The sequence below is a fragment of the Chelon labrosus genome, assembly GCF_963514085.1.
Source record: "Chelon labrosus genome assembly, chromosome: 5".
NCBI lineage: Eukaryota > Metazoa > Chordata > Actinopteri > Mugiliformes > Mugilidae > Chelon > Chelon labrosus.
This window is the reverse complement of record NC_140341.1, coordinates 13,441,589-13,468,076: the sequence shown is the minus strand read 5'-3', so window position 1 is coordinate 13,468,076 and position 26,488 is coordinate 13,441,589. Positions and strand designations below refer to the sequence as shown.

At 42.6% G+C, this 26,488-nt stretch overlaps 4 protein-coding genes across 5 annotated transcripts; 2 read left to right on the top strand and 2 right to left on the bottom strand.

Moving 5' to 3' along the window:
• Positions 1-1,533: 1,533 nt before the first annotated feature.
• Positions 1,534-7,808, bottom strand: LOC311488799 (uncharacterized protein; the record flags this gene model as incomplete). Its single annotated transcript, XM_084545648.1, has 4 exons — positions 1,534-2,668; positions 2,999-5,639; positions 7,104-7,177; positions 7,301-7,808. 4 exons carry the CDS (start codon positions 7,806-7,808, stop codon positions 1,818-1,820), a joined length of 4,074 nt encoding a protein of 1,357 aa, XP_084401774.1. The 3' UTR covers positions 1,534-1,817.
• A 645-nt stretch (positions 7,809-8,453) lies between these two features.
• LOC311488797 (X-linked retinitis pigmentosa GTPase regulator-like) lies at positions 8,454-11,880 on the bottom strand (the record flags this gene model as incomplete). The annotated part of the gene is made up of 11 exons (XM_084545646.1): positions 8,454-8,464; positions 8,553-8,664; positions 8,816-8,940; positions 9,434-9,589; positions 10,152-10,188; positions 10,287-10,543; positions 10,632-10,790; positions 10,908-10,970; positions 11,273-11,365; positions 11,472-11,627; positions 11,850-11,880. 11 exons carry the CDS (start codon positions 11,878-11,880, stop codon positions 8,454-8,456), a joined length of 1,200 nt encoding a protein of 399 aa, XP_084401772.1.
• Positions 11,881-12,484: 604 nt separating this feature from the next.
• On the top strand, positions 12,485-15,740 carry otc (ornithine transcarbamylase). Its single transcript, XM_084545660.1, has 10 exons — positions 12,485-12,939; positions 13,040-13,178; positions 13,280-13,361; positions 13,747-13,834; positions 14,013-14,166; positions 14,252-14,374; positions 14,476-14,529; positions 14,621-14,770; positions 15,222-15,359; positions 15,484-15,740. The coding sequence occupies exons 1-10, from the start codon at positions 12,857-12,859 to the stop codon at positions 15,541-15,543; spliced, it is 1,071 nt and encodes a 356-aa protein (XP_084401786.1). The 5' UTR covers positions 12,485-12,856; the 3' UTR covers positions 15,544-15,740.
• A 1,212-nt stretch (positions 15,741-16,952) lies between these two features.
• gpr161b (G protein-coupled receptor 161b) lies at positions 16,953-25,884 on the top strand. Of its 2 annotated transcripts, XM_084544326.1 has the most exons (6): positions 16,953-17,105; positions 18,456-18,839; positions 20,426-21,147; positions 22,900-23,007; positions 23,501-23,626; positions 23,754-25,884. In XM_084544326.1, the coding sequence occupies exons 2-6, from the start codon at positions 18,496-18,498 to the stop codon at positions 24,023-24,025; spliced, it is 1,572 nt and encodes a 523-aa protein (XP_084400452.1). In that variant the 5' UTR covers positions 16,953-17,105; positions 18,456-18,495; the 3' UTR covers positions 24,026-25,884. The 2 variants fall into 2 exon arrangements, with proteins under 2 accessions (XP_084400452.1, XP_084400451.1); XM_084544325.1 differs by lacking the exon at positions 16,953-17,105 and having other exon boundaries at positions 18,298-18,839.
• Positions 25,885-26,488: the final 604 nt, after the last annotated feature.

The window sequence follows — 26,488 nt, the reverse complement described above, 5'->3', positions numbered from 1 at the left end:
TACAAACGTATTTATAAAACATGCGCGCTTGGAGAAGACAAATTAAAAGATGTGTAACGAGGGAACAAATCCTCATGACGCGGTCACACATTTGACGTTTCTTACATGTTCTGTATGTTTCTGTCTCATGAAAAGACTCTGGAGTCCACCCAACTACAAGTGTTGCCTGTGTAGTAATATAGATCAAGGCTACAGCAGCCTCTGTTCCTCCTGTTTTATCTGCAGTGGAGGAAAAATAAGTTTATTAAAAAGCAGAAATATCTGGTTCTGCTCCATCTATTTTATACTTTATCGTTCTAGTACAGAAGTGACAAATACCTTATAGAAGTGTACATTAAAGGGTTATGTCACAGAATTGTCACCCAAATGGGAAATGCCACTTACATTTACGGAGCTGCGCAGTGAGTTTCAGCCCATAGAGTTTTCAGCCACAGTAGGCAGCTGTTTGCAGCGGGGATGCTCTAAAAAGCTTCTGCACACCACATGCCCTGCACCAAACAACAGCCGGACACAGTTAGGAACTTGATGATGAACATAGTGGTGCATGTAACAGCTAGAAAGGCAGCTCTTTACCTCGGGAGTTGGAGACTTATTTGTTTTCTTTTTATCTCTGACTTTGGCTCCAAATTATTGCAGATGTTGCTGTTGATGTTAAACCTGTTTGACTCCGATGAATCCGTAGTGTCAAAACATTGGCAAACACAGCCGATGAATGTTGTTCAGTCTTATTCAGTGGAACACGAATATGTTTTACTGAATGTCTGGCGATAGTCCCACATGAGTGTTTGCCAAAAACAAAAACAACTCCTGTTTTATGAAATCATTGAGATTTTTAAAAAATTCAACTGTATTGCATTAGTCTTTAACCGTTTATAGGGCAAATTCAAAATTTCAACCCTACAGTGTTATTACAGGACTTTTTTTAACTGAAATTAATGAATTTACCATATATGGTCCCTTGCCCTAAATTGGTAAACAAATATAAACATGTATTTAAACCATTAGAACACAAGCGCTGATTCAGACACTTGTCAACATGCACATTATCACATTAGACAACATTAGGCCACTTCTTCATGGTACCTAATAAAGCAGTTATACTCAGCAGAGGTGAACCTTGCAGACCACATTTGACCCTGATTTGACCTGAGATCCTTGCCTTGATCTTTTCTGATTGGCTGGGTGAAAACTGCGTGCTTCAACGCAATTTAAAACGTGTGCTGAAGGTACCAATATACGGTTCCTTGCCCCGTAAAGGGTTAAAGGCCGTGACACACCAAGCCCAAAGTCAGCCGATTCGCCGTCATCGGTGAGCGCCATCAGCATGAATCGCCAACAAAGTGTGTCGGTGAAGAGAGATCTATTCGATTGGCTGTTGCGACGACGTCACAGCAACATTGAGAGGGCGCACATTGCTTTATTTCTTCACATCATTCAAATACACAAATATGTTCACAACACGATCATCTAGAAAAACTGTAGAGCAACTGATCAGCATGATTCAGGAAAGGCCAGCTCTGTATGACAGTGCGTAGTGTTCCTAGCATCCCAGCTAATAATTGCTTTTGATTAGCCCTTTTGAATGACGATTACAGACTACTGCCCCCTGCTGGTGTGGAGAGTTATTTCCTCTCCCTCAGAACGTATGGGCCGGCCAGTTGTTGGCTTTAGTCTCTGGTGGTGCCGGCAGACAACTGAAAAACATTTTTTGTGCCTGTGTGTGTGTGTTTTCTAATCCGCTGACAGGAACAACAGCAGACTGGTGCTTTTAAGAGGCAGAGTGTGACTCACAGTGAGCAGGTTTGTGTGCGGTTACGTCACTGCAGGTCCAGGTACTGAGGCAGGACGTTGTCCCAGAACTGAGAGCCATCTTGTCTCTGCTTCGTCCTCGGTGCTGGTTTGGGTGCGTCTTTCTGTTGTTTGTCTTTTTTGTCTGAAAGAGCAGCTTTAGGAGGCGACCTCTGTTTGTCAGCTTTTTTAGTTTTTGTTGATTTTACTTTTTCCTCCTCTTCCTCCTCCTCCTCTTCTTCTTCCTCTTCCTCGCCTTCTTCCTCCTCATCCTGTCCCTCTCTATCTTCCTCCTCTTCTTCCTCCTCTTCTCCTTCTCCCTCCTCCTCTTCTCCTTCTTCCTCCTCTTCTTCCTCCTCTTCTTCTTCCTCTTCCTCCCCTTTTTCCTCACCCTGCTTTCCCTTTTCCTTACTATCTTCTTCCTCTTCATCTCCCTCTTCCTCCTCTTCATCACCTTCGTTGGTTTCAGTTTCTTCCTCTCTTCTGTCTTCTCTCTGGTCCTTTAGTCGTTTCTCTGTTATCTGTTTAATCTTTGTATCTTCGTCTTTCTCTTCCTCCTCACCTTCTTCCTCCTCCTCTGCTCCTTCTTCCTCCTCTTCTCCTTCTTCCTCCTCCCCCTCTTCCTCACTCTCCTTTTCTTTTTCCTTACTGTCCTCTTCCTCTTCATCTTCCTCTTCCTCCTCTTCACTACCTTCGTTGATTTCACTTACTTCCTCTTTTCTTTCTTCTCTCTGTCTCTTTAGTCGTTTCTCTGTTTTCTGTTTAATCTTTGTATCTTCACCCTTCACTTCCTCTTCCTCGCTTTTTTCCTCCTCATCACCTTCACTCTCTTCCTCTTCACCTTCTCCTTCCTCCTCTGCAACATCTTCCTCATCTTCTTCTTCCTCGCCACCCGTGTCCTCTTCCTCCTCAGTCTGGCCCTTACCTTCTCCCTCATCTTCCTCCTCCTCCTCCTCCTCCTCCTCCTCCTCCTCACCCTCTTCATTGTCCTCATCCTCCACAGACACCTCATCTTCCTCTTCCTTGTCACTTTTTCCCTCTTCCTCTTCCTCCTCCTCACCAGCTTCCTCTTCTTCCTCATCATCGTCTGTCTCTTCATCTTCCCCTGAGTCCTTTTCCTCATCCTCACTCTTGGTGGAGTCTTTTTCTTCCTCAGATTCAGCCTCCTGCTCCTCTTCATCTTCACTTTTAGCAGTTTCTTCAGTGTCACTTCCCTCGTTGTCCTCCTCCCCCTCCTCTGACTCTTCGCTCTTGCCGTCAGCACTCTCTGATTCATCACTGCTTTTCTCTTCTTCATCCTCTTTACCTTCTTCTTTGCTAGACTCTTGACTTTCACCGTCCTCCTCTTCCTCTTTACTTTCTCCTTCGCTAGACTCTTCACTTTCGCCTTCCTCCTCTTGCTCTTTACTTTCTGCTTCGCTAGACTTTTCACTTTCGCCGTCCTCCTCTTCCTCTTTACTTTCTGCTTCGCTAGACTCTTGACTTTCGCCGTCCTCCTCTTCCTCTTTACTTTCTGCTTCGCTAGACTCTTGACTTTCACCTTTCTCCTCTTCCTCTTTACTTTCTGCTTGGCTAGACTCTTCACTTTCACCTTCCTCCTCTTCCTCTTTACTTTCTCCTTCGCTAGACTCTTCACTTTCACCTTCCTCCTCTTCCTCTTTACTTTCTGCTTCGCTAGACTCTTCACTTTCCCCTTCCTCCTCTTCCTCTTTACTTTCTGCTTCGCTCGACTCTTCACTTTCCCCTTCTTCCTCCTCTTCTTTACTTTCTGCTTTGCTGGACCCTTCACTTTCACCTTCCTCCTCCCCCTCTGTTTCACTCCCTCCATCACTTGTTTCCTTACTGCTTGCCTCTTCCTCCTCTTCAGGCTTTGTTGCATCGCTTCCTTCATCCTCTTCCTCACTGCTCAAGCTTGTTTTCTCCTCACCCTCTTCTTCCACAGACTCATCATCCTGGTGCTCCTCGCCTTCTCCAGAACTACTCTCTTCTTCGGCATCATCGTCATCACTACTGCTTTTGCTTTCCTCGTCTTTGTCTTCCACATCGCTTCCACTCTCGTCCTCTCCCTCCTGTTCTTCGTCTTCTGTTTCCTCCATCTTAGATGTTTCCTCATCTTCATCATCTTCTTCATCTTGTTGTTGGGAAATTTCTTCGCCAGTGGTCTGCTCAGAGAGGGCACTCTTGTCGGCCTCCTGTTCTGATGGATCATAAGTGGTATCATTACTTTCTTCTCCTTTGGCTGCATTTACCGACTCTGCCAGGACCCTCTCTTTATCGTCTTTCTCTGTGCTGTCTTCTATTTCTTTTGAGGCCTCCGTTGAAGAAAAATGGGACAGTGGGGAGGAGAGGGAGGGCTGCGTAATCGCTCTCTGCTTTGTGAACATTTTAGCTTTAGCGGGTGTTTTAGGTGGCGAAGAGGTAGATTTGTCACTGTCAGACTGGAAACCAGTCACTGTCTCGCTGAGGACCCCGATGGCTGCACCTGCTATCCCAACAGCAGGAAGAAGAGATGCTGCATTACTGAGAATTTCCCCCCACCTTGGTTTTTCCTCAGCCAGGCTCTGAGTATTCTCGCTGCCTGCATCAGAATCCGTTCCAACAGGTTCAGAGCTTTGCAGGGATTTGGCACCACTGATAGAAACTACCTCAGTTCTCTCGGGACTATGAGAGGAAATGGGCTTAGGTATCACTTCAGTAGGTGTATCCCGCTGTGATGACAAAAGGCTTGAAGCTTTAGTCTCCTTACTCCTTGGCTCAGCCTTCATATCATCTTTATAGTCAGTGTCACCTACATCTTTAACTTTGATCTCCTCTCCTCTTGCTCTAGTTTTCCCCCTCACTTCAATCTCAGACCCCTTTGTCTTCTTCTTGACCTTTACTTCATTTAACTTCTGCTCATCTACAGTTCTACTTTTTGTTTTTTGAGGCGTGTTCTTGGCAAAGTTCAACTCATTCCCCTCGCCGTTCTCTTTGCTTTTACTTTTAACACGGGTACCTTCTCCGCTTTTACTTTGATCTTTGACAGGTGCGGATTTGAGCTCTTGTGATTTTCCTTCAACTTTCACAGGTGTGGATTTCACACTTCGAGGTTTCTTGGCTTCGCGGGTTGTTTTGACGCGTGTGATGTCTTTTTTCGCTGGCGGTGATTTCATATCCACTGCTGTACTCCGCTGACCTTTTCCTGGTGCAGACTTAACCGGGCGCAGATCTATTATTTGAGTCGACGTGAGTCGCTGCGGCTCCTGTTGCACCTCCATCTCGGGTTTTATGTCAGCGCTTGTGCTCTGGTTTTCTACATATTCCTTTGCAGCACTTTCCGTGGCTATTGAACTGGTTGTTTCATTTCCTTTAGTGACCTTAATAACAGGAGATGTCTTGTCTAAAGCTGGTGATTTAATTTTCTCCCTTGCTGGGGATCTGATCAAGTGTTTCTTAGAAGAACCGGCTTTTATATTACTTTCTTTCAAATTATTTTTTTCCCTGGCATTTTCTTTCTCTTCAGTGAGCCTCCGCTTTGCTGACTGTTGTGTTTTTGGACTATATTCGGATGGTTTGCCCTTATCATGCGCTGGCGATTTAAAATGGGGGCGCTTCTTTTGAGCTTCTCCGTCTAGCGGAGTTTCGATTTTATCAGACTGTGTGATAATGTTCTCTTTGCCTTTAGATGTGACTTTGTGGCTTGTCTTTGTGCTCTTCCGTGGAGACATTTCTTTCTTTAAAGGGCTGGAGCCTTTCAGAAGCTCTGCGGGTAGGGCCGTCAGAGAGTTGTGGTCTGTTTTCCCGTTGGTCTGGAGCTGCTCTGCCTCTGCCTCCTTTGCAGCTCGCCTAAGATCTCTGGCCCTTTTCTTTCCCTGCAATAAATCACAGAAGGATTTATTAAGATGTAAAAATAAGAAGAGAAAACATGCAAAAAAAAAAGGGTCATATGCTGGAAAACACAGTTAAAAGTATAAAAAGGAAAGTCGTAGTTGGCAAAGATCTCCAAACAGTATGACTGTATGTAATTAGGGTATTCTGTGATTAATGCATGTTATAAGGATATAAGCTTAAACTTAGCTACCTATTTGATTTATCTAGAGACATGTTCAATTACTTTTGTAAGACAATTTTAATATAAATGGTTACAAATACTAATCTTTGTGTCACAGAACAATAAATATATTTTCAGAGCGTATTCAGGATGTCAGCGTCATATATGGGCATGCTTCGGTACATAACATGTGACATTTACTCATCACATACAGTACGTACATGACGCAGTATGTGTAGGTTTTAATGGTAATACCAAGAATACCATAAGACATATGGCATGATGGGCCCACGTAACAAATCCGTCACCGACACATCAACAGTATAATCTCGTTAAAGTACAGATGTGGGTGGTAGGTAAAGAAAACCACTGCGATGATGGAGAAAAGACGAGGGATTTTTTTAAACAGATGGTGGTTAATTGGGGGTCAGTGAGGTGCTATCTTCAGGCGCCATACGGCGTTAAAAAGCAGGTTCAGTGACTCGTAAACACTCTCTACAATGCGCCAAACTGATTTTTTGCAAATAATAAAAAAAAGTATTGTGCATCTCCAGAGCTATTCTCTCTTCACACTTGAAGCCCACACATGTGAACATTGCGCATATTGTACATCCAGAAGCATGTTTAACACTACAGCGAGGGAAGGAGCGGGTTACTGAGCGCCACATGCTGCCGTAACCCATTGCACACTACAACGTAGGAGACTTCTTCACAGCTTGCTTCATCACTGGCTGTGGAAACACTGATGAGATGTGGCAAGACTCCTGCCAACTCTTCCAAAGCACTGTGTATGTGTATGTGTGTATGAGTGTGTGTGAGTGTTTGTGTATCTAAGGACTAGAGCAGGAGCACATTTGTGTATTGGCAGAAGATATCCAAATATCTATATCGGCCTGGAGGAGATTCATTACAGAGATTCTTGGAAAAAAGGAAATGAACGTAGAAATCTGAGAGGCCGAAGCAGCAAATTCAGTTTCACCTCAGTGTTAAACTAAGTGGAAAATCTCTCCCTACACACATGGGCTTGCAGGAGCACACACACACACACACACATACACACACACACACACACACGTAGAGTATGTATGCTGAGGCATGCACATTTCCTGGAAAAAAGTCAGTGAGTGTTCAGCATTGCTGCTTCCTGCCCTGGAGTGCATGTAATCTACAGAAGACAGAAGGAGCCTAAAGAAGAAAACAACATTGAGCTGACTCTGTGTCCATTACTCCGTGAACGATCAAACTCAAAGGACCCATTAAAAATAAAAAAAACCACATCTCTCACCGTATATGGTGAAAGGTCGACTCCTTTCTCCTTCACTCCTGCAGTGACTGTTTGTCTCTTAATGGTTTCACTCTCTGCAAGAATAAACAAGACTTGGTTGAACAGCTGTCCGCAGCAGTATCTCCACATTTTTCATGGATCAGATAAATGCTGGCAGACACTGCAGTCACGTGTTAAAAATAATAGGTTCAAAGTACCTGTTTGTGGTGAGGCAGGATGCTCTTCCTCTCTGAGGTTTTTATTGGAAAGACGAGCGGGGGATCCGGTCGGGCTGCAGGGCTCTTTAGGTTGTAAAGGAGATGACAGTTTGACACTTGAGGCCTTTCTAGCGGTTGCTCCCCTCTTCTTAGTAGTCACGGGGATATTGAGGTTAGATTTAGCTGTAGCTTTAGGTGACAATAAGGCAGAAGATAGCTGTTTGGGCTGGGGCTTAGAGGAAGCAGCAGTGGAGGCTTTATTTTTACGTGCGTAGGATGATTGAGAACGTGGGCTTGACGGCTGGGAGGATAACGCTGGACTCTGAGGGGAAACGGGCCGAGATCTGGGGGAGAGAAGTGGGCTTGCTGTTGCTTCTGACTGTGGATTGGGGGATGATGAATTGGTAGCGGTGTCCTTTGGAGGCGTTTTTGGGGGTAGGATATTTCTGGAGGTTTGCCAAGATGTGTTGAGGAAGCCAGAGTCGAGGCGTGGGAGGTTCTGAAACATCTCCCCAAACAGCTCCCCAGAACTCTCCTGAAAAACAAGAGACCGGCTTTGAAATGTATGAATGGAGCTCCCTCAACCAGTTACTTGGTGGCACTACAACAGAGCTGCAGTTTGGTGCAACACTGCTTCCTGCTGGAGTGAGACATAGAGTACAAGTCGAGACCAGAAACATCTCCAGAGTTTCTGAAAGATGAATTTTAAGACCTAAAATACAACGTTAGTTCATTACCACATAACTAGTTTCATAGTCATGTGTGTCAAAATATTAAAATCCAGCAGAGACTATGTGGCCCGGAATTATATTACATTACAGAAATACATTTTTCAATGCTTCACAGCATTGTATACCTAATTTCTAAAGGAATAAGTTATTATATTATTATATATATAAATTAATGCAGATTTTGAAGCAGTGACTATGTTTGCTGCATGTCTAGCCCCACTGACAAACCGTGTGCTGTTTGACAGTTTACAACATCTCCAAACAGTCTACAGTCTGCCAAGCAAGCTTTTCTAAATTAAATGTAAATTTGAATTAAATTTGAATTCTTTTTTACAACTTTTTTGATTTCTTTTCCGATGTTCGACCATGTGCCCGGCAGCAAATGGCTGAAAGTTATGCAAGTGTCGTATATGAAAATGCACTCACTCTTTCTCTGTGACGGGCACGAGCAAACAGAGCTGACAACGGGACTACCCGAGTTTGATCAATAAATGTTTCTTGAAAGAAAATTTCTATATAACTTGACTCCAAAAGGCTGCCTTTGATAGGAACATCCTTCTCTGGCGTCACTTGTTGGTTGTCTGGAGGTCTGGGTGCAGCCAGGACCAACATGTGGTGGCCGCCACAGGACACCTAAACATTAAGTGGACACAGGAATACACATGTATTACCGAGTTTACTGCTTTTTAAATCTTACTAAGGCTTTACATATTCGAGAGATTAAAACACTGTAATTGTGATTAACAGATGACCTGCTGCCATTGCACCACCTGAACTTACTTACTGCATGAACACTGTACTGGCGAAAACGAGTGCAGGGCATCGGGCTGAACTGGTTGATGAAGTTCTCCTCACCTAAACCCAGCTTCCCATGACGACCATCACCAAACGTGTACAACAGCCCGCTGCCTGTGGAGGACAAATGTGTTAAAGAATGCCTGAAGATATTCAAACGTGACTGATTCCTTGTTTACAAATGGAAAAATACACCAACATACCAGACAGAAAATATACAGTTTATTAATTACATATTCATACTTTCTCTTTTAATTTACGTTCTTATGTTTTTAATGCTTTATGACTCACCATAATTTACACAGTCGTGAGAGAGAGCCATTTACTGCATGTACAATAAGAACAATAAAAACTTTGAATGAATAATTATCGCTGCACTACTAAGGTTTAATTATGTGTGAAGTTGTACAGAAATGAAATATCTTTGGGTTTTCAGCTAAAACAAAACAGCTAAAGACCACATGTCCGGCTCAGAGAATGTGTTTGTTTCAGTTTCACCATGACCACAATTTGGCAAGTATGTGTATATCAGACATGAAACATGCACGGACAACTACATCATTTATTAAAATGACAACAGACAGAGTGATCTTAGAAGAGAGTTTACTTGTGATGACAGCAGTGTGGTTCTCTCCACAGGAGATGTGTCTGATGCTGCTGTCACAAAAGTGCTCCAGTGGTTTTGGCGAATGGACCTCGAACAGAAACGTTCCATGGCCCAGCTGACCGTACTGACCCCTGCCGAACGTGTACACGTGCTCCTCTGTAGAACAAAAAGAACGACTGCAGTTAACAGAGCACTCACTCGACTACTAGAACAGTGTTGAGGTACTTGTGATCTACTTGAGTATTTCGATGCTCTGCTTCTTTATACTTGTACTATGTTTGACAAAGAAAACGTGTTTTGGCTTTTTACCTCACCAACTGCATATGTTGCGAAAACTTCCAACTCCAAAGCAATAATCACTTATTCTGTCTTTCAAAATTCTCTTAGTAGTTTCTAAAAAAGTCTTTGGGTGAGGGTTTTTGACACAAGTTGTTTGAGGCTGGCAGATTTATTTAAGAAATATATGGTCACAATACAAAATAGTTCAGCTCCACATTGATTGTCTTGGAATGGAATGGAAAATTGTTAGTGTAGTGTTGTATTTTCCTATTGTTATGATGCGTTTGCATAGGTAATGGATCTGGATACTTATTTTATCACTAACTGTCTAGCAGATAGAAGTATTTAGTGCAATATTAATATATACACGTTCAAGTATGCAAAGTTAAAGATGGCTCTTTTTGGAACAAGTGGGATTATGCTCTTTTTGTTGGTATACCTGTGAGCGCCACGGTGTGCTCTCCTCCACAGCACACCTTCGTGACATGACCCAGAATGCCTTGCACTCGTTGTGGGACTCTATGATTTGCCAGCAGCTCCACCTGCAGACCAAGCCTTCCATTTGCACTCTCACCAAACGTGAAGAGATTGCCGTGCACTGGGACAAAACCAACGTTATATTTACAGTACAATAAAGGATGAAAATGTTATTATTGAGTGTCTCTGTGGACTGTGGAGTACCTGTGACAAAAGCTGAGTGGTGGTACCCACAAGAGACCCATGTCACCGCTTCTCCGACGTTCACCTCTCTGGGATCTGCTGCAAATCCCTCGTCCCCTAAACCAATCTGGCCCACAGAGTTGTCTCCCCACATGAACAGCCTCCCATCCTCTGCCAACACGCAAACAGAAAATCAAATATCACACACGTGTATGCAGCTTGGCTATCAGAAAGATGTATTATATCACCACTGTCAGACCTGTTAAGGCAGCTGAGGTGTTGAATCCTGCAGAAAGCATTTTAATTGGTGCCCAGTCACAGAAAGGATGCAGCAGCTGAAAGGATGTAGTGTTGCTGTAGTGACCCAGTCCCAGCTGCCCCTCCTGGTTACTACCAGCAGCATATACACCGCCCCGACCTGAAAATACACAGAACTGGATTAAAAAGGAAAAAAAATAGCTTGGAGACTACAATTCTGCATTCATGAACATTTCTATCACATAAAATTTCTGGTATTATCTGATTAATGTCTTACGTGTGGAGACGATTGTGTGATCTTTCCCACAAGCTGCAAGATTTACCTTCTCAGACTTCAAGGCTGAAAAAGGACATTTGTCATTAATGCTACTAAAAGTAACTTTAAAAAACACAAATTAGGATGCTTTAGGTCAGTAAGTGAAAAAGAGTTGCCCAGTTAAATGATTATCTTGATCACATTGTCAAGTAGCAAACATTGGTTTCATCTTCCATTTTAAGATTACATGACAGTGAACTGAATGTCTTTGGATAGATATGGACTTATTCTCTGACGTTTTATAGGCTAAATGATTAAATAATTATGCATAAAAGACTTGAAAAGACTATGAAAATAATGATGAGGTAGTTTACAATAAAACACACCTTTCACAGAGGCAGGTTTGCTGGCAGCAGGTTTTAATCCCAGTCCCAGCTGGCCACAAGTATTATCACCAAACATGAGCAACCTCCCATTTTCTGCAGGAGAGAAGTGAAAGATTACTTCAGCTGTGGAAGACTACACTTTATCTATCAGTAAAAAGAGTGCGCCTTCATTATTAACATGTGCCTATAGTGTGATTACCTGTTACGACCGCACTGTGCTGTCCTCCACATGACATATGCACTGGATGGTCATTCTTCAGCCAGAATTTGCTTGGCACATTATCAGCAAAACTGCTCCTCCCAAATGTGAAGACTGCTCCTGTTTCTGACAAGTGTGGCAAGTGATTCAGCTTTAGTCATCCTTGCACTATACAGGAGGCTAACTGAACACTGTGGCTAAATCCCAACCCAGCCTGCTGTCAAGTGATTTAAGCACCGGCAGCGTGACAGAAATAGCGACAGGTTTACCTTACACATAAGTGTAAACTGTTAGCAGAAGAAAGGGCAGGTGAGTAAGTGTAAGTATTCACACAAAGCTATACTCTATAATGCCTAGTGGCAAAGGAAAAACTCTCACCGGGTTCGTCCTCGTCTGTCTGCCCCGTCATCTCACACCTGCTGTGCAGCTCCGTGCCGACTGTCAGGTGGATAAAGGAAAGCTCAGGAGTTAGCTAAGCTGGGCTGGCTGTCCTTCTGTGGCCCATAGAAGATAATTACAGCTAGGGGAAGTAGAAAGTATTTGGTGAGCAGAGCATAATTACTTTCAAATAAAGAGAAAAAAACATAAATAACACTGGAACATGTTCTCCTAAGTGGGTTAAGTTAAATATTTCAAATGCATCAACCCTAATTTCAGAATCTGAAGTTTACGTGTTCCAACAACAATCCTGAAAAACAGTTAGTATATGCCTTTACATACAGTACACTGGGTTGGGAAAGCATCTCTCACTATATTTTAGTACTATATGAGTGAGGAGAGCATGGAGGGATTGTGTTTTACAGAAGTAATACATTAAAGATTCACATATATTTAATGTTATCAACAACAACAAGCGTTTTCTTTCCTTTCTTTTTTTTTAAATCCATCCATGGGCTACCATAGACCCTTTTCACAGCAGCATATTTCACTTGCAGCGTGTGTATAAATATATAGGATAAATACATGCAAAAAACTCACCTGGGCAAAAGTTAGTGCATCAATAGCACCTGTGCTAGAGGACTCTCTGATGTTGGACTCTCTTGGCACCTGGAAAAAATTAGTTATTTCACACAACTGCTGAATACCATAACCTTTATTAAGATGTTGTGCAGGGCTATTATATTACAATATGCGTTTTCGCTAGTGTACCTTATAAACAGGCAAGAAGACGGATGGTCTCATATGATTGGATATTGCTTCCCTTGTACTGTCCAATCACAGGAAGGCAACCTCGGGCCCCGCCCCCCAGCTCGGTCCATGTGCTGGTTGGCTCGGAGCTGCCGTGTCTGCATGCGTCTGTGGAAAGGCTGTGATTCAAAGTTGCTTCTTTCTGATGAAATAGTCGAACAAGATTGCTCTCTCCCGTCTCTCTGTGGGTTTTTACAATGTCTTTGAGGCTTTTATCTGTAAACTGTCCCGCTTTCAAATGTTTGAAATCTTTCCACAACTTGTCTGCACGAGGGTTTAGGTAAGAAACTGCTGACAACTTTATTTAGCATGAACTACAAACGTTGTTTTTCTGCAGTATAATACGTGCATTAGGCATTAATTTGTTACCTGTTTCGCAGCCACGGAGCAGCTTCCCTCGGTTCAGTGAATTTAAAGGGTCGCAGCTGTCTCACCCTTAAAGATTTCAGCTCGGATGAAATCAAGAGGCTGTTGTGGGTGTCGGCGGACCTCAAGCACAGGATCAAACATGAAAAACAGGTCTGTAACTGTAATTTTAAATGCCAACCATTTATTTATTTATTTGCTTTGCTGTCTTTGTTTGATTTATTTCAGGAGGCTAAGTGTCTTTTCTGTTTCAGCATCTGCCTCTTCTTCAAGGAAAGTCAATTGCTATGATATTTGAGAAGAGGAGCACCAGGACAAGAATGTCCACAGAAACAGGTGCATGTGTTTTTTTGTTTTGATTTTTTTGTTTTTATCAAAGTGTATGCAGTACAATGAATGACAACACTGTGCATCAGATTTCCAGAAGGCATTCCACAGTTTTCAGGGTCAAGTCTGCACAGATGAGAGGCTCAGATTCTTCATGTGCAAACATGTATCCATGGACTGTTAGCAGGGCTGATACCGTTCATCTCCATCATTGTTAGTATGGATACAAAAGAACTGCTGAGAAGAGACTTTCAGTGCAAACCTGTAACAAAACACCCTGAACAGCTATTTCCATTTATCTTTCACCCCCGTGACCTTCCCCGTCAATGCTTTTACTTTGTTTTTGCAAGTGGCCTTTAGGGAAACTAAAGTTAACTTAAAATTATAATTTCAGGTTTCGCTTTGTTGGGCGGACACCCGTGTTTCCTTACCTCACAGGACATCCATCTGGGAGTGAATGAGAGTTCCACAGACACAGCTAGGTCGGTCTTATAATTATGATATTTTTCATTATCATTGTTTATTCGAGGAAATTTAAATTTTTTTTAGCTTAATTCTTCTTTACATGTCAGCAACAGTACTCTTGACTGTCTCTCAGCTTCGTTTTTTCCCCTCCTGCTCCACTATAAGAATGATGTGATTTCTACACTTTCACCACAGGGTTCTCTCAGGACTCTGCGATATTGTCTTGGCACGGGTGTATAGCCACTCGACGCTGGAGGAGCTGGATAAAGAGGCCTCCATCCCCATAATTAACGGTCTGTCCGACCTCTATCACCCGATCCAGATTCTGGCTGACTTCCTCACCTTACAAGTACTTTTACACTTCAATAAACTACAGTTTTTGTCCAGTATGTAAGTGTATTGGTGGTTTCTAAATTACTACCATTCTCTTCTAGGAGCATTATGGATCCCTTAATGGACTAACAGTGAGCTGGATCGGTGACGGGAACAATGTCCTCCACTCCTTCATGATGACTGCAGCCAAACTTGGAGTTCATCTCAAGATTGCTACACCAAAGGTCTGTGCTCATTGTCGTGTTTGTAGATTGCTATGTAGCTTTCAGGGACGGATTTCTGCACATCCTGTGACCCTAGGGTAAAACTCAGTCTTTATTTCCAGGGGTATGAGCCAGAAAAGAGTGTCATTCAAGAGGCAGAAAGACTCTCCAAACAGGTGAGGTGATCATCTTCAGGGGGCATTATTATTTTTCATAATAATTTTATATTGGGCGTATTATTAATAAATAATACTCCTTTTGTGTCAGCATGGGACTCAGCTCGTTCTGACCTCTGACCCGATGGAGGCCGCCCATGGCAGCAATGTTTTGGTGACTGACACCTGGGTCAGCATGGGACAAGAAGAGGAGAAGAAAAAGAGGCTCAAAGATTTCCATGGTTACCAGATTACTATGCAGGTAAAGAAGACAATATTTTTTTGGTATTATTTAGAGGCAAAGTCTAGGCATTTGATTTGTTTCTATACCCAATATTTGGCCCGGAAATCAAAACAACATTAGTAGTTTTTGGAGACGTTAGCAGTTGCCTTTGGCAGCTGCTGCTTCTTCTCAAATGTCTCTCGCAGCTGTGCACACAGTAGGACAGTAAGCAAATCAGTTCTGTGCTAACAACGTCTCTGCTTCTAAACAAAGCTTAAGTAGTTAACTTGCATGTGAAAGTAAAGTTTAAATAAAACTCTTAAAATGTGATTTCAATAAATGCTTTACACAATACAAGACTGTGTTCACAAAAAGAGACCGGGAGATATTCTGAAAAAAACGCACAGAGCTTATTTCGGTCTTTAAAAATACTCTAAGTCTGTCACCACTGTTTGTTGTAACTGTTTTTCTTTCGGCTGCTCTATTACAGACAGGAAGTGTAGCCAAACCAGACTGGACTTTCCTACACTGTCTCCCTCGGAAAATGGAGGAGGTGGATGATCAGGTATTCTACTCATCCCGCTCCCTCGTCTTTCCCGAGGCTGAGAACAGAAAATGGACAATCATGGTGAGTACTCTAATTATTTAATGTGCCATTTTAGATGGGTATGCGTTCAATTGAATTTTGCCTGAATTATCTTTGCCCCCAGTTTGATTCTTCTACTTATTGTCACAACCATCTTTTCTTTCAGGGCCTGATGGTTTCACTTCTAACTGACTATGCTCCACAGAGCACCATGATGAAGTTTTAACTTCAGGTCATACATGTGTGTTGCCTGGATGACAGCTCTGACTATAGATGCTTCTGTAGCAGTAACTGATGTCTAGTTTACATTTTTTCCCACTTATAAGCACTTCCACAACACTACAGACAACCCAAATGAACTTTGTTTACATTGCTTCATTCAGCTTTTGATATTAAACAGTTGCATGGGTTGACTTGACTGGAGACTATTGCCATGCTGTTGTCAATCTGTTTACATTCTGTGTTTACTGTGATAGCAAGACAAGCTATGAAAATATCCGTTTATCACTTATAATGGTATCCACATGGTATCTATATGTACAGCACATTCAGGATAGACATAACACAGCTCAGTGACATTAAATGTAATTAAATATAATTTTCAGCAATTACATGTTTATTATGTCTGCAATTGTCGATTTTCCAGGTCATTGTGCATCGAATAGGGAAGATCCAAGCACGTCCTTCATTTAACGTTGTTCTTAAATGTCTAAATGTCTAAACATCTATTCTGATTGTGTCTCAGCCAACACTTGTACTGCATATGCCTGGGCATAGACGGTCACTTGATAAGATGTGCTTTTATTGATTCCCCATAGGGGAAATAAAAATTATGTCAGCTAAAGACAAGGATTCTCAGTGAATTATTGCAAGGGCTTTTTGCACAGCAAATTCAAACTTCTTATTTTTTGGTTTTGTCAATAGCAGCACAAAGTGTGGAGCTTTCTACCGTTTGACCTGACCAGAGCCCAACTCCAAGGCTGTATGGACGTTTCTTTGTGTTTAATCAAAGTATTTCTGCTTGTAGATGTGGTAAAAGTATTTCAATAATTAAACAATCTTTAAATAAATCACTGTTTATGTTCTGTGCACTTCCGGTCCGAGTGCGCCACCAAGCGGAAGTAGTCAGTAAAGCCCCCGGCCTCTGATTGGCTGCCGGGAGATGACGTGTTTGTGCGGGAAGCTATGATCTACGTGGGTGGTCCAGCCGAGCCGGTTTAAAAGCGATGCTGCGTCCTCTGGCCAGACATAAACAAACCAGTCTGTCATTAAACAAACACGCCTGCATGCATTCACATGGTTTTCTAAACACTACTATAAACGCCCACACTACACATTGCATAAATTAATAAAAATTTAAGCATTTTTTTTTTAAGCGGACACATTATTAAAGGGTATGATCTTTTTTTTTTCTACATCTAACACAATAATATGCTCCACACACACACGGAGACATAACGTTTGCTGCTTCAATGGCAATATGAAAACAAGGTTATTTTCTTGGACGACCACCCACACGCTGAAGGAGGTTGCTGGGAGAGGGAGGTGAAGCTGAGGAGGAGGAGGAGGAGGAGGAGGAGGTGGACGCCATTGCAGCGCAGCTGGTCGTTAGTGATTCGGCTAAAGGAGGGACAGACGTTAACAACCCCGACAAATGAGTGGGTTTTGGAGATTTTTCCAGCTTGTCTCTTTCCTCCGGGACTGCACCGTGGAAGCAGAGACGTGAGATGGACGTTTTTGTCTCAGGAGAGGGGGGAAATGTGGAGCCTCAGCGCCGAGCCAAAGCAGGTAACGAGCTGCCTTTCAGTCGGGAGACAATGGGAGAAAAGTTTTTAGCTAAACTTGGCTAACTAACGGTGGTTGTTCCAGCTAACGTTAGCATCACTGCTAACGAGATGGAGGTGGTTGCAAGAGCTTCACCCTGTTCACGCATTTGTCAGGAGCTGAACAAAAACTAAAACGTGGCTGGATTTGTGTTGTTAAGACAACTTTTCCTGCCGTCTTTACACCAAGCTACGGAAAAAAGTGAGAACAATTCCGGGTGTCTTGTGCAAAATAAAGTGAGCAAAAGAAGCTTTTCATAAAATTAAAGCTGAGCATTTAGACTTTAATGCTAAATAAGGTCGACATTATTGTCCCTGACTCAAGCAAAAGTAGCTGAGTGTTATATTTTGCTTCAAGTATGCATGTATATAACTGTATAAAAATGGTTTATAGTTCACTATAATGTAGTTGTAAGTAAACAGAAGTGTAACTTAATTCCTCTTGTGGGCACCCAGTAGTAGATTATAAACTAAAATATAATTAAATAAAAAGAAAATAAATGTAAAACCATGTAAAAAAATATGTCTTAATTGGTAAAGTTATGATATTTGATTACTGCACGTCATTAAGTCATCTGCTTGCCACCTAATTATACTGTCCTGTTATAATCACTTGCCACTTCATTAGGTATATTTTAGGTATATTTTGTACTTTGCTAAATTAAACATTATAATAGTCATGAAGGAGGATTCAGTTAAAGTCCTGTTAAAGTGAATTTGTCTTCACTAGTGTACCTAATGTTTTAGCGAGTGAGTGCATATGTTAGACATTATCATACAGTGTTAAACTCATGTCTTTCCTGTTAAAAGTCCAGTCATCTAAAAGTTTGCATGTTCAAAGTACAGATTTTTTCCAGGTTCAGAGCTTTTTCCCGCTGTTTTTTTTTTCCCCCCCCCTGCATATAATGATTCACACTGATCTGAAATTACCCGTGACCGACCGACTGATTCTGTCGTGTTGATTATCATAGATTATCCAAACAGAGAACATTTGTTGGTTTTACCACTTGTTTTTCTTCTATATTTGAAAAGAACGGGCTGTTCTTGTTTTTGCATTTGTGAATCAAATATATACAGTACACATTTAGATGTTTTTCATAGTGAAACTTTTAATGCTATGAGTTATTCAATTGCCTTTAAGATGAGGAAGATCTTCTGATTTGTTGTTGCTTCCATGATTCATGACATGCTCTTAAAGACATACATTATGCTAATAAAGTAGTCCATTACCAGAAAGAAGAATATTACGAATGCTTTTTTTTGTTATGTACTTGTACACCTGTTTTCTTTCTGACCGCAACCTCCTCCTCGACAGTCTCCATTTCTTCACCTGTCCGGTGGTCCAGTCTCTCGCCATGAACAGCAGTAGGAACTGCACCGCGGTGGGGAACGGCGATGGTCTGTCTGCCCTGGAGTCGGTCTCCATCGTGACCATCACGCTCCTCGCCTGCTTGGGCAACCTGATGATCGTGGCCACCCTTTACCGCAGGCCTTACCTGCTCACACCCAGCAACAAGTTCGTGTTCAGCCTGACTCTGTCCAACCTGCTGCTGTCCTTGCTGGTGCTGCCGTTCGTGGCGGTGAGCTCGGCAAAGAGAGAGTGGGTGTTCGGGGTGGTGTGGTGTAACTTCACCGCCTTGCTGTACCTGCTCATCAGCTCGGCCAGCATGCTCACCCTCGGAGCTATTGCTATTGACAGGTTAGTGACTTACATATTTGAAAAAATAATGCACAAGGGAATGTTTTAAACTTAATGTTTTTTGTTTAGTTTGTTTATCTTGGTCTCTGTCAGCTCCTGAGAAAAACTTTGCTAGTCTGTCACCACTCTGTTTGCAGTTTTGTGCTGGGCAGGTAGCGTATTGTTCGTTTCCTCTACTGCAGCTGGACTCAATTAAAACAGTAAATGTATGTGCTGTAAAACCATAACACTAAGGTGAAATGTGCCAAAACGTGCTGTTCAGCTTAGGATATTTGCAAAGCAGTAATTTTGTGTTCGTAGATAAATCAGTGGCGGTTACGGAGAGAGGCCTCTTACCAGAATTTGTTCCTGTGACCTTGAGCAATGAAGTTAACCACCGTGGAAGCTGTTCAACAAACAGTGATCAGTGTCAGTCAGCTTACGCACGTGAACGAGTGCGAGTGTGAGGAAGGACGTCCACAGACCTCCTAATTTCAGCGCATTTGTTCCGTCGACATTTAATCAGTCACGACTCACAAACCAGACAAAAGTTTCCCCCAGTGATTTGATTATTTAACCCAATAACATGGTTTTTGGTGCATTTCCCTGTACGGTCAGAGGGCAGCCTTGTAAATAAAGCTGGTCAACCACATACTTAGGTGGTGGCTTTTTTTCTGGAGATTCCTCCGGCTCAAGTGACATGTATTAGACAGGCTTAGGACCAGGGTGATTTTAAATGCCTGCTGACATGATTCATAAATGCACCATTCATCAGCAGAGCTCAGATTATTTCCCTTAATTTCTACTTTTAGAATCGAGAACTATATGAACACAAAGCGGCCTGCACACATTCAACAGGCTAATCTAATCAGGATATGCTTTTTTAAAACTTAGTTGATAGTTTCTAACAGCTGTAATTCAGTTTAGCAATTTAGCATTATTTTAAAAAGTGGAAAAATTGTTGTGTTGTCTAATGTAGGGAATCAAAATACACTGTAACTCTGGTCATTTTGGCCATGTATCACAACATTTAAACCTTTTATTAAATCAAATGTTCCCTGTTTTATTTGATTACATTCTTAAATTTCAACAAATCAAGCTCTGGCCCTTGTGAACAGCATTTGTGCTATTTGTTCTAAATGTTAAAAACCAGAGGACTGGTTATGCATTTAGCAAAATTATCAACAATTTGTTAAATATTGAAAGTAACGCTAAGTTTCAGTTGCAAACCACATGCATCGCACTTTTGCTGGAGTTACCATTCGTTGAGTTCAAGTGTGTGTCATTCCTGTTTTCAGGCATCACAAAGCCTCTGCAAATGTTCTCTGCAGCATACAGTCGTCACTGTTCTCGCTGCTTCCCTAATTACCCTCAGCACCTTTGGGGATTTCTGATTACAGTGCATGTTTTTGTTCTGCTACCAAGTCCCTCTTTGCTGTTTGTGGGTTTAAGGAAAACACATGGAAGTCTTGTTGAGGGGGAAAGGGCAGCCTTTAGCTTCAGTATTATTTCCTCCAGTCTGAGCAGCTTTGGCTCCGGAGTTTTTCTAGAGATTAATGATTCTGTTCAGATGATTTCTTGACCGCGTTCCTCTCCCATCACAACAGGTACTACGCTGTGCTCTACCCAATGATCTACCCGATGAAGATCACAGGGAACCGGGCGGTTGTCGTCATCGCCTACGTGTGGTTACACTCGCTGGTGGGATGCCTGCCTCCTCTGTTCGGCTGGTCCTCATTCGAGTTCGCCTGCTTCAAGTGGACGTGCGTTGCGTCTTGGCACAGAGAGCCGAGCTACACGGCCTTCTGGGTCACCTGGTGCATGCTTCCTCCCTTCTTCGTCATGCTGGTGTGTTACGGCGTCATTTTCCGCGTTGCGCGCATGAAAGCTCGCAAAGTTCACTGTGGGACAGTTATCGTGGCCCAGGACGACGGCACGGGAGCTCAGAGGAATGGGCGTAAGAACTCGAGCACCTCAACTTCCTCTAATGGAAGTCGGCGGAGCCTCGTGTACGCGGGGAGTCAGTGCAAGGCCTTCGTCACCATCTTAGTAGTGATAGGCACCTTCCTCGTGACCTGGGGGCCGTACGTTGGCGTGGTGTGCACCGAGGCTCTGTGGGGGCTGGGCAGCGTGTCTCAGGGACTGGAGACTCTGGTGGCTTGGCTCTCCTTCTGCAGCGCCGTGTGCCACCCGCTCATCTACGGCCTGTGGAATAAAACGGTGAGGAAGGAGCTGCTGGGGATGTGCTTTGGAGACCGCTACTACAGAGAGTCATTTGCCACGCGGCAAAGAACGTCCCGCCTCTTCAGCATCTCCAACAGAATCACAGGTTTGGACAACGGCAGTGGCTCTCTTTGTCATGCAGAGCAGTTCACAGCATCATCCTGCATTTTTGGATAGCTGTCTTATTTATGAGTCAGCTTTACAGGCTTGAAATGCTCTCATGATTCTAGTTCCTAGTGGCTCTCTGTGAATTTATTCATTAGTAAGAACAATGTTCAGAAAGATAGACAGATATACAGAGAAAACAGACGCAATAAAGCCAACAACTCTGACTTTATGTGGACACGAATATTCCGATTATGATCAAGTTTTTAAAGTGTCTTGTTTGTGGTCGTGCAAATAAACACGAAACGTAAATTTTAGATACCTGGGAAAGCTCCTGACCTGATTTTGAGATACCCAAAGTGCTAACCGGAGTAGTTGTTCAAGTGTTATTGTTACTGGTCATTAAGGCCACGTCCACACGTACGAAAACGGTCTTTTCCCTCTCCGTTTTCGAGGGCATCGTTTCAAGAAATATCCGCGTCCACACAGGTCCGTTTCAGCACGACCGAAAACGCTACTTCATATTCCAGGCCTATAGGTGGCGCTGTTTCAGTTTCAGAAATTCACCAAAAACGGAGAGGAAGAGGCGGAGCATGCGCACAAATCTTGAGCGCTGTTTACAAATCGCCTTTTTTGCTCAGCGTGGTGGCACAGGAGCATGATATGTTGCCCTAGTAACCCTAATAGGCTCAATATCTTCTCCAGCAGGAAAACTAGCATGCAGTCCACCATTGTTGTTGATGTAGTTATGAGACGTCTTGCGGGATGTGGAAGGCTGCTCGGGGGTGTGACGATGACATCATCGTTTTCCCCGTTTTCGCCGTCCACACAGAAACGCAAGAGTTGCGTTTGCGAATTTCTCCACCCTGGGACCCGTTTTCAGAAAAGTGCGTTTTAGGGCTATGCGTTTACAGGATACGTGTGGACGATCGGCCAAAACGATGAAAAACTTCTGCGTTTCTGCATTTTTGCGTTTCCATGTGGACGGGCCCTAAGGTGACAGAAAGCAGTGAAATGCTGACCTATGCGAGTGTGTTATAGAAAGGTTACAGAGCAGCACGTATAGTGGAACAAGTCAGGAGCCTCAATCAAATTAACCTTCAAGATGAAAGGTTGCTGAGCTGTTCGATTACTGATTTCAAAATATACAACACCAAACTTCTTTGTGTAAACATCACACTTGTAGTATCATCATAAATTGCCCAATCAAGAAAATACACCTGCGGACTGAAGTTAAAATACACCTGTACCATAATCTGAGACTATAGTCCTCACCGCAGCGGCACAGGTTCAATTTCTGTCTTCGCCCTTTGTTGAATGCCGCCCCCCTCTCTCTCGTCATTACGTCCCATCTCTCTTCACTGACAACTATCCAATTAAGCCACAGAAAGACCAAAACATGACTTCCCGTAAACGGACATACAACAGGGTTGCATTCATTAATACACAGGATTAGATGTAACAATCCCTTGTGCCAAAATCCCAGGCAAAACACATTTAGAGACCCTGTCCAGCTGAGAAATCCTAACAAACCTACAGTCATATGATATGACGCTTATCCTACAATCTAAATGAACTAAGTAAATGCTGCTGGCTTGTATGGCCCGCTCAGCAGCTGACGCTAACTCAACGCTTGGTTATATATTGCGTTGAGCATTGTAATAAGCAACTGGTAGACATACAGCGTTCAATTTGTCCATGATAAGATTTCCTTTGCTGCGTGATAATGACTTGCATGTTTTTGTTTATCCAGACTTGGGTATGTCCCCACACCTGACCGCCATGCTGGCTGGTGGAGGACACCTGTTGGCCCCGGGGAGCAGCACAGGAGATACTGGCTTCAGTTTCACTCAGGACTCATGTAAGTGTTACAACACAGTAAGCTCAAAATGTATTTAAATTGCAGCAACAGATGTCAGTTGACTAATTAAATATTATTATATTCAAGGCTAATCATCATCTTACTGTTGTTTTTTTAGAAGGTGCGTCTTCAATGCTCTTCGATTTAACCTCTGCCCATCTGGCTTTTTAAATATCGACTGTTTATCTTAACTGTGAATAAAATGGGGTTAAGATTGTAAACATGAAATGCTGACAGATGGTCTTACTAAGCCTGTTGCGTCATACACCCACAGCCCTGTTAAGAGTCGGCCCCACATTCCTGTTTCACAGCTCATGTTTTCAGCTGAGGATGGTGTGGGCAGGGCAAGTAATGTCATGTGTAACACAAAGACTAATCTACTTATCTAGATTATTTGTGTGTGGTTTTGGCTGTTTGGTTTTGAAAGTGACATTTCCTTTTTGGATTGAGCTCTCGGTTAAGTATTTTACCGTCTCCTCGTTTTCCCACACAGGTACAGATGTGATGCTGCTGGATAACTTCTCCACAGACGGCTCCTCCCTCCTACAGCACCACGGGAATCCGTCCGGGAAGAGGAGGAGCTCGGTCACCTTTGAAGACCAGGTGGAGCAGTCCAAAGGTATTTGTTATATCCACAAGAGAATAAAGAAGACATCATTCACCTCATGCTCGATTGTGATTAAAAAAAAAAAATTAGCTTGTGGTCTGCAAGAGTTTTACGGTAATCCTGTTTTATTATCCCATAGCTGAAAACATGTCTTCAGTCCAAGTCCATGCAGACGTACACAAATCCCTCGACACGTTTGCCTCCTGTTTGGCAAAGGCCATAGAGAATGACGCTAAGCTCACCCTGTTCGGGGAGGGCTTGGCTCTGCCGGGGGGGCTCTTCGCCACGAGGGCAGCGCCGAAACCGAGGTACCTGGACGGTCAGAGACTGAGGCTGGAGAGTATCGATGAAGGGATTGTCAAAGATGACAGAGATGAAGGTGAGCATGGCGTGGAGGAGAAACCCGCCTGAACTGTTGTGAGTTTCTAAGGGTTTCACTGCCTTAACACTGTTACACGTGGCCTCTCAGAGCTCTGTGGCACCGCTGATGAAGTCTGGACTCTCCACACACGGATACGGCATACTTGAAATTATTATCAAATAGGAAGAGGCACATTATTCATTCCACTACGTTGGACCAAGTGCACACCTTCACACGTGTCTTGGCAAGCTTTTGTATGGATTCATGTAATCATTGGAAGCCTTAACTACTGTAATCTGAGTGGTTGGATTGTTGTTTTAATTCGTTTAGTACTTTATATTATTTTTTATTATGATTATTGTGTGGTCTGATAATTAACAAGAACATTTGTTTAGTCCCAGTAGTTCCAGACTCACAACAACGCTTCATTACATTAAGAGAAATATGTTCGGTCCTCATATTCAGTCTACAAAACCAATTTTTTCCTTACATACAACGATGTCTTCACGTACTAATAAGACAACTTACCTAAACTGTGTTGTGTTCTTGGCTCCAGTCACATATTTACCAGTCTTATTGGTACATGATGACCTCAATTAATTCATTGCATCTTCAGCCACATGTTTACAAATCACGTGGCGTCCGCTCGAGGTACTCAAGATGGTAACCGCAAAGGAGTTTAGGATTTTAGTGGGAACACCTGAAACTCAGGCGACTGGGGTCTGTTACGGAGCACTAATTACAATAACTAGTGTTGAACATTAGTGGTGGTGTAAACGGAGGTAACCAGCCAGAGTACACGTAGACACATGTGTAAGGCCTTTAATGAAGAACGTTTAAAGCGAGCAGAGAACCGTGTTCCTCAGAAGATGGAAAAGAGTTTATTGTGAACCCAGCATGTGAGTTTTCTCTCTGTTCTCTGACACCGACTGTAGATCACAACCCGACACACCTTTTTAACTGATGCCTGTCACATTGTGCAGCGTCCTAACGACTCAGTGGACACTTTGAATTTTTGAAATTCTTTTAAAGACTGAAAAAGAAAAAGAAAAAAAAAAACACCACTTTTTTTACTGGAGACATTATTTGTAACAGCTGGACAAATGTGTGGATAGTAAAAACTATTTCCTGACATGAAAAGCATCTTCGCTGGACTGAAAACAATAATTTACTTTTAAGGTGTAGATGTGAATGAGTGTGTTTGCCCTGCAGTGCATGCTGGGATAGCCCTCAATAGGAATTAATGGGTACAAAAGAAATCAGTGTGTTGATAAAGCTTACAGTATGTTAATGTATGGACCATATTAACGGAACGTGTTGGCCGCTGTTTGTAGTATTAATAAGGTACCTGCAGAGTGCGATGTTTCGCTGGTACCTGCTTTAATCACAGCCGGATTAGAAACTAAACTGTCCAGACATTTCACGATTATCCGTTTAACTGTGGATTTACACGGTAATTGCACTTGAACATGTTGTGTGTACTCTCACTGTACGTCGGATAAAGGAGATCGTTGCGGTTCGCTGGTTGTGACGCAGCGAGCGGCCTCCTGACCAAATGAAGCCCAGAATCGGACATTTTCTAGACTCACTCTTGTAGCGACCGAAATAAATAATCTTGCTTTAGTGGTTGTTGAAACTCTAAAGAATTTGACAAATCATGGTTTTACATCAGTTTATAAAACTCCAGCCCTCCCTTTACATCGTAAAAGAGGAGATTTGTAATAAGTAGGGCCCAGTTCAGGTGCTTCGGTCTTACCTCGTGTGTTTTTATTTTTTTCTCCCATACTGTGTTTGAACAGGTACTACTTTTGTAAGAAAAGCTATACACCCGTAAAATGATGTAACCTTTTGATTTTCACTCTAAAATAAGTATTCGTACAAATATTTGCATTAAAGTTTTGTATTAAGATTCTTAAAGTCTTTTTTTTTTTTTTTTACATAAAGCAATGTTTTCTCCTTTGTGTGTCCTGTGAGAGAAAGAGAGACGGTGCTTCCTGTGTCGTTATTTAGGCCACAGATGGTGCTCGTTTGAGGACTCTTCTAACCTCAAATAAAATACATTTGCTTGCCAGTTCAAAAGTCAAATCAGCTGTCTCAGTTGTTGAATTATGTTTCCTTACAGTAAAATATTGTGTCTTTCAAATTTTTCTTAAAACTAAAGTCAGAAGCTTTTATTCTTTAATAATAAAATGATTTTAGGTTACTCATTCCTCTTGTTTTTGGCTTTTAAAGAGGCTTTCCTTCAAAATGCTTTCCACTGTAAGTAATCTCAGTCCTACGGTATAGTCAAACGTTTTATTAACTTAACATGAGGCCTGTTTTGCACAGACTGTGGATTTCTTTCTCTATGGCTTCATTAGAAGCACACCGACAGAGGAGCAGTTTCTAATTTTCTCTAACTTTGCAGTAGGTCTGTGAAGGTTCTCAGTCATCCAGGTCATGGTATATCCGAAAAAGCGTTTTTAAAAAAAAAAAAAAAAAAAAGGCAACTGGAATTGCAGAATTTTTTGATA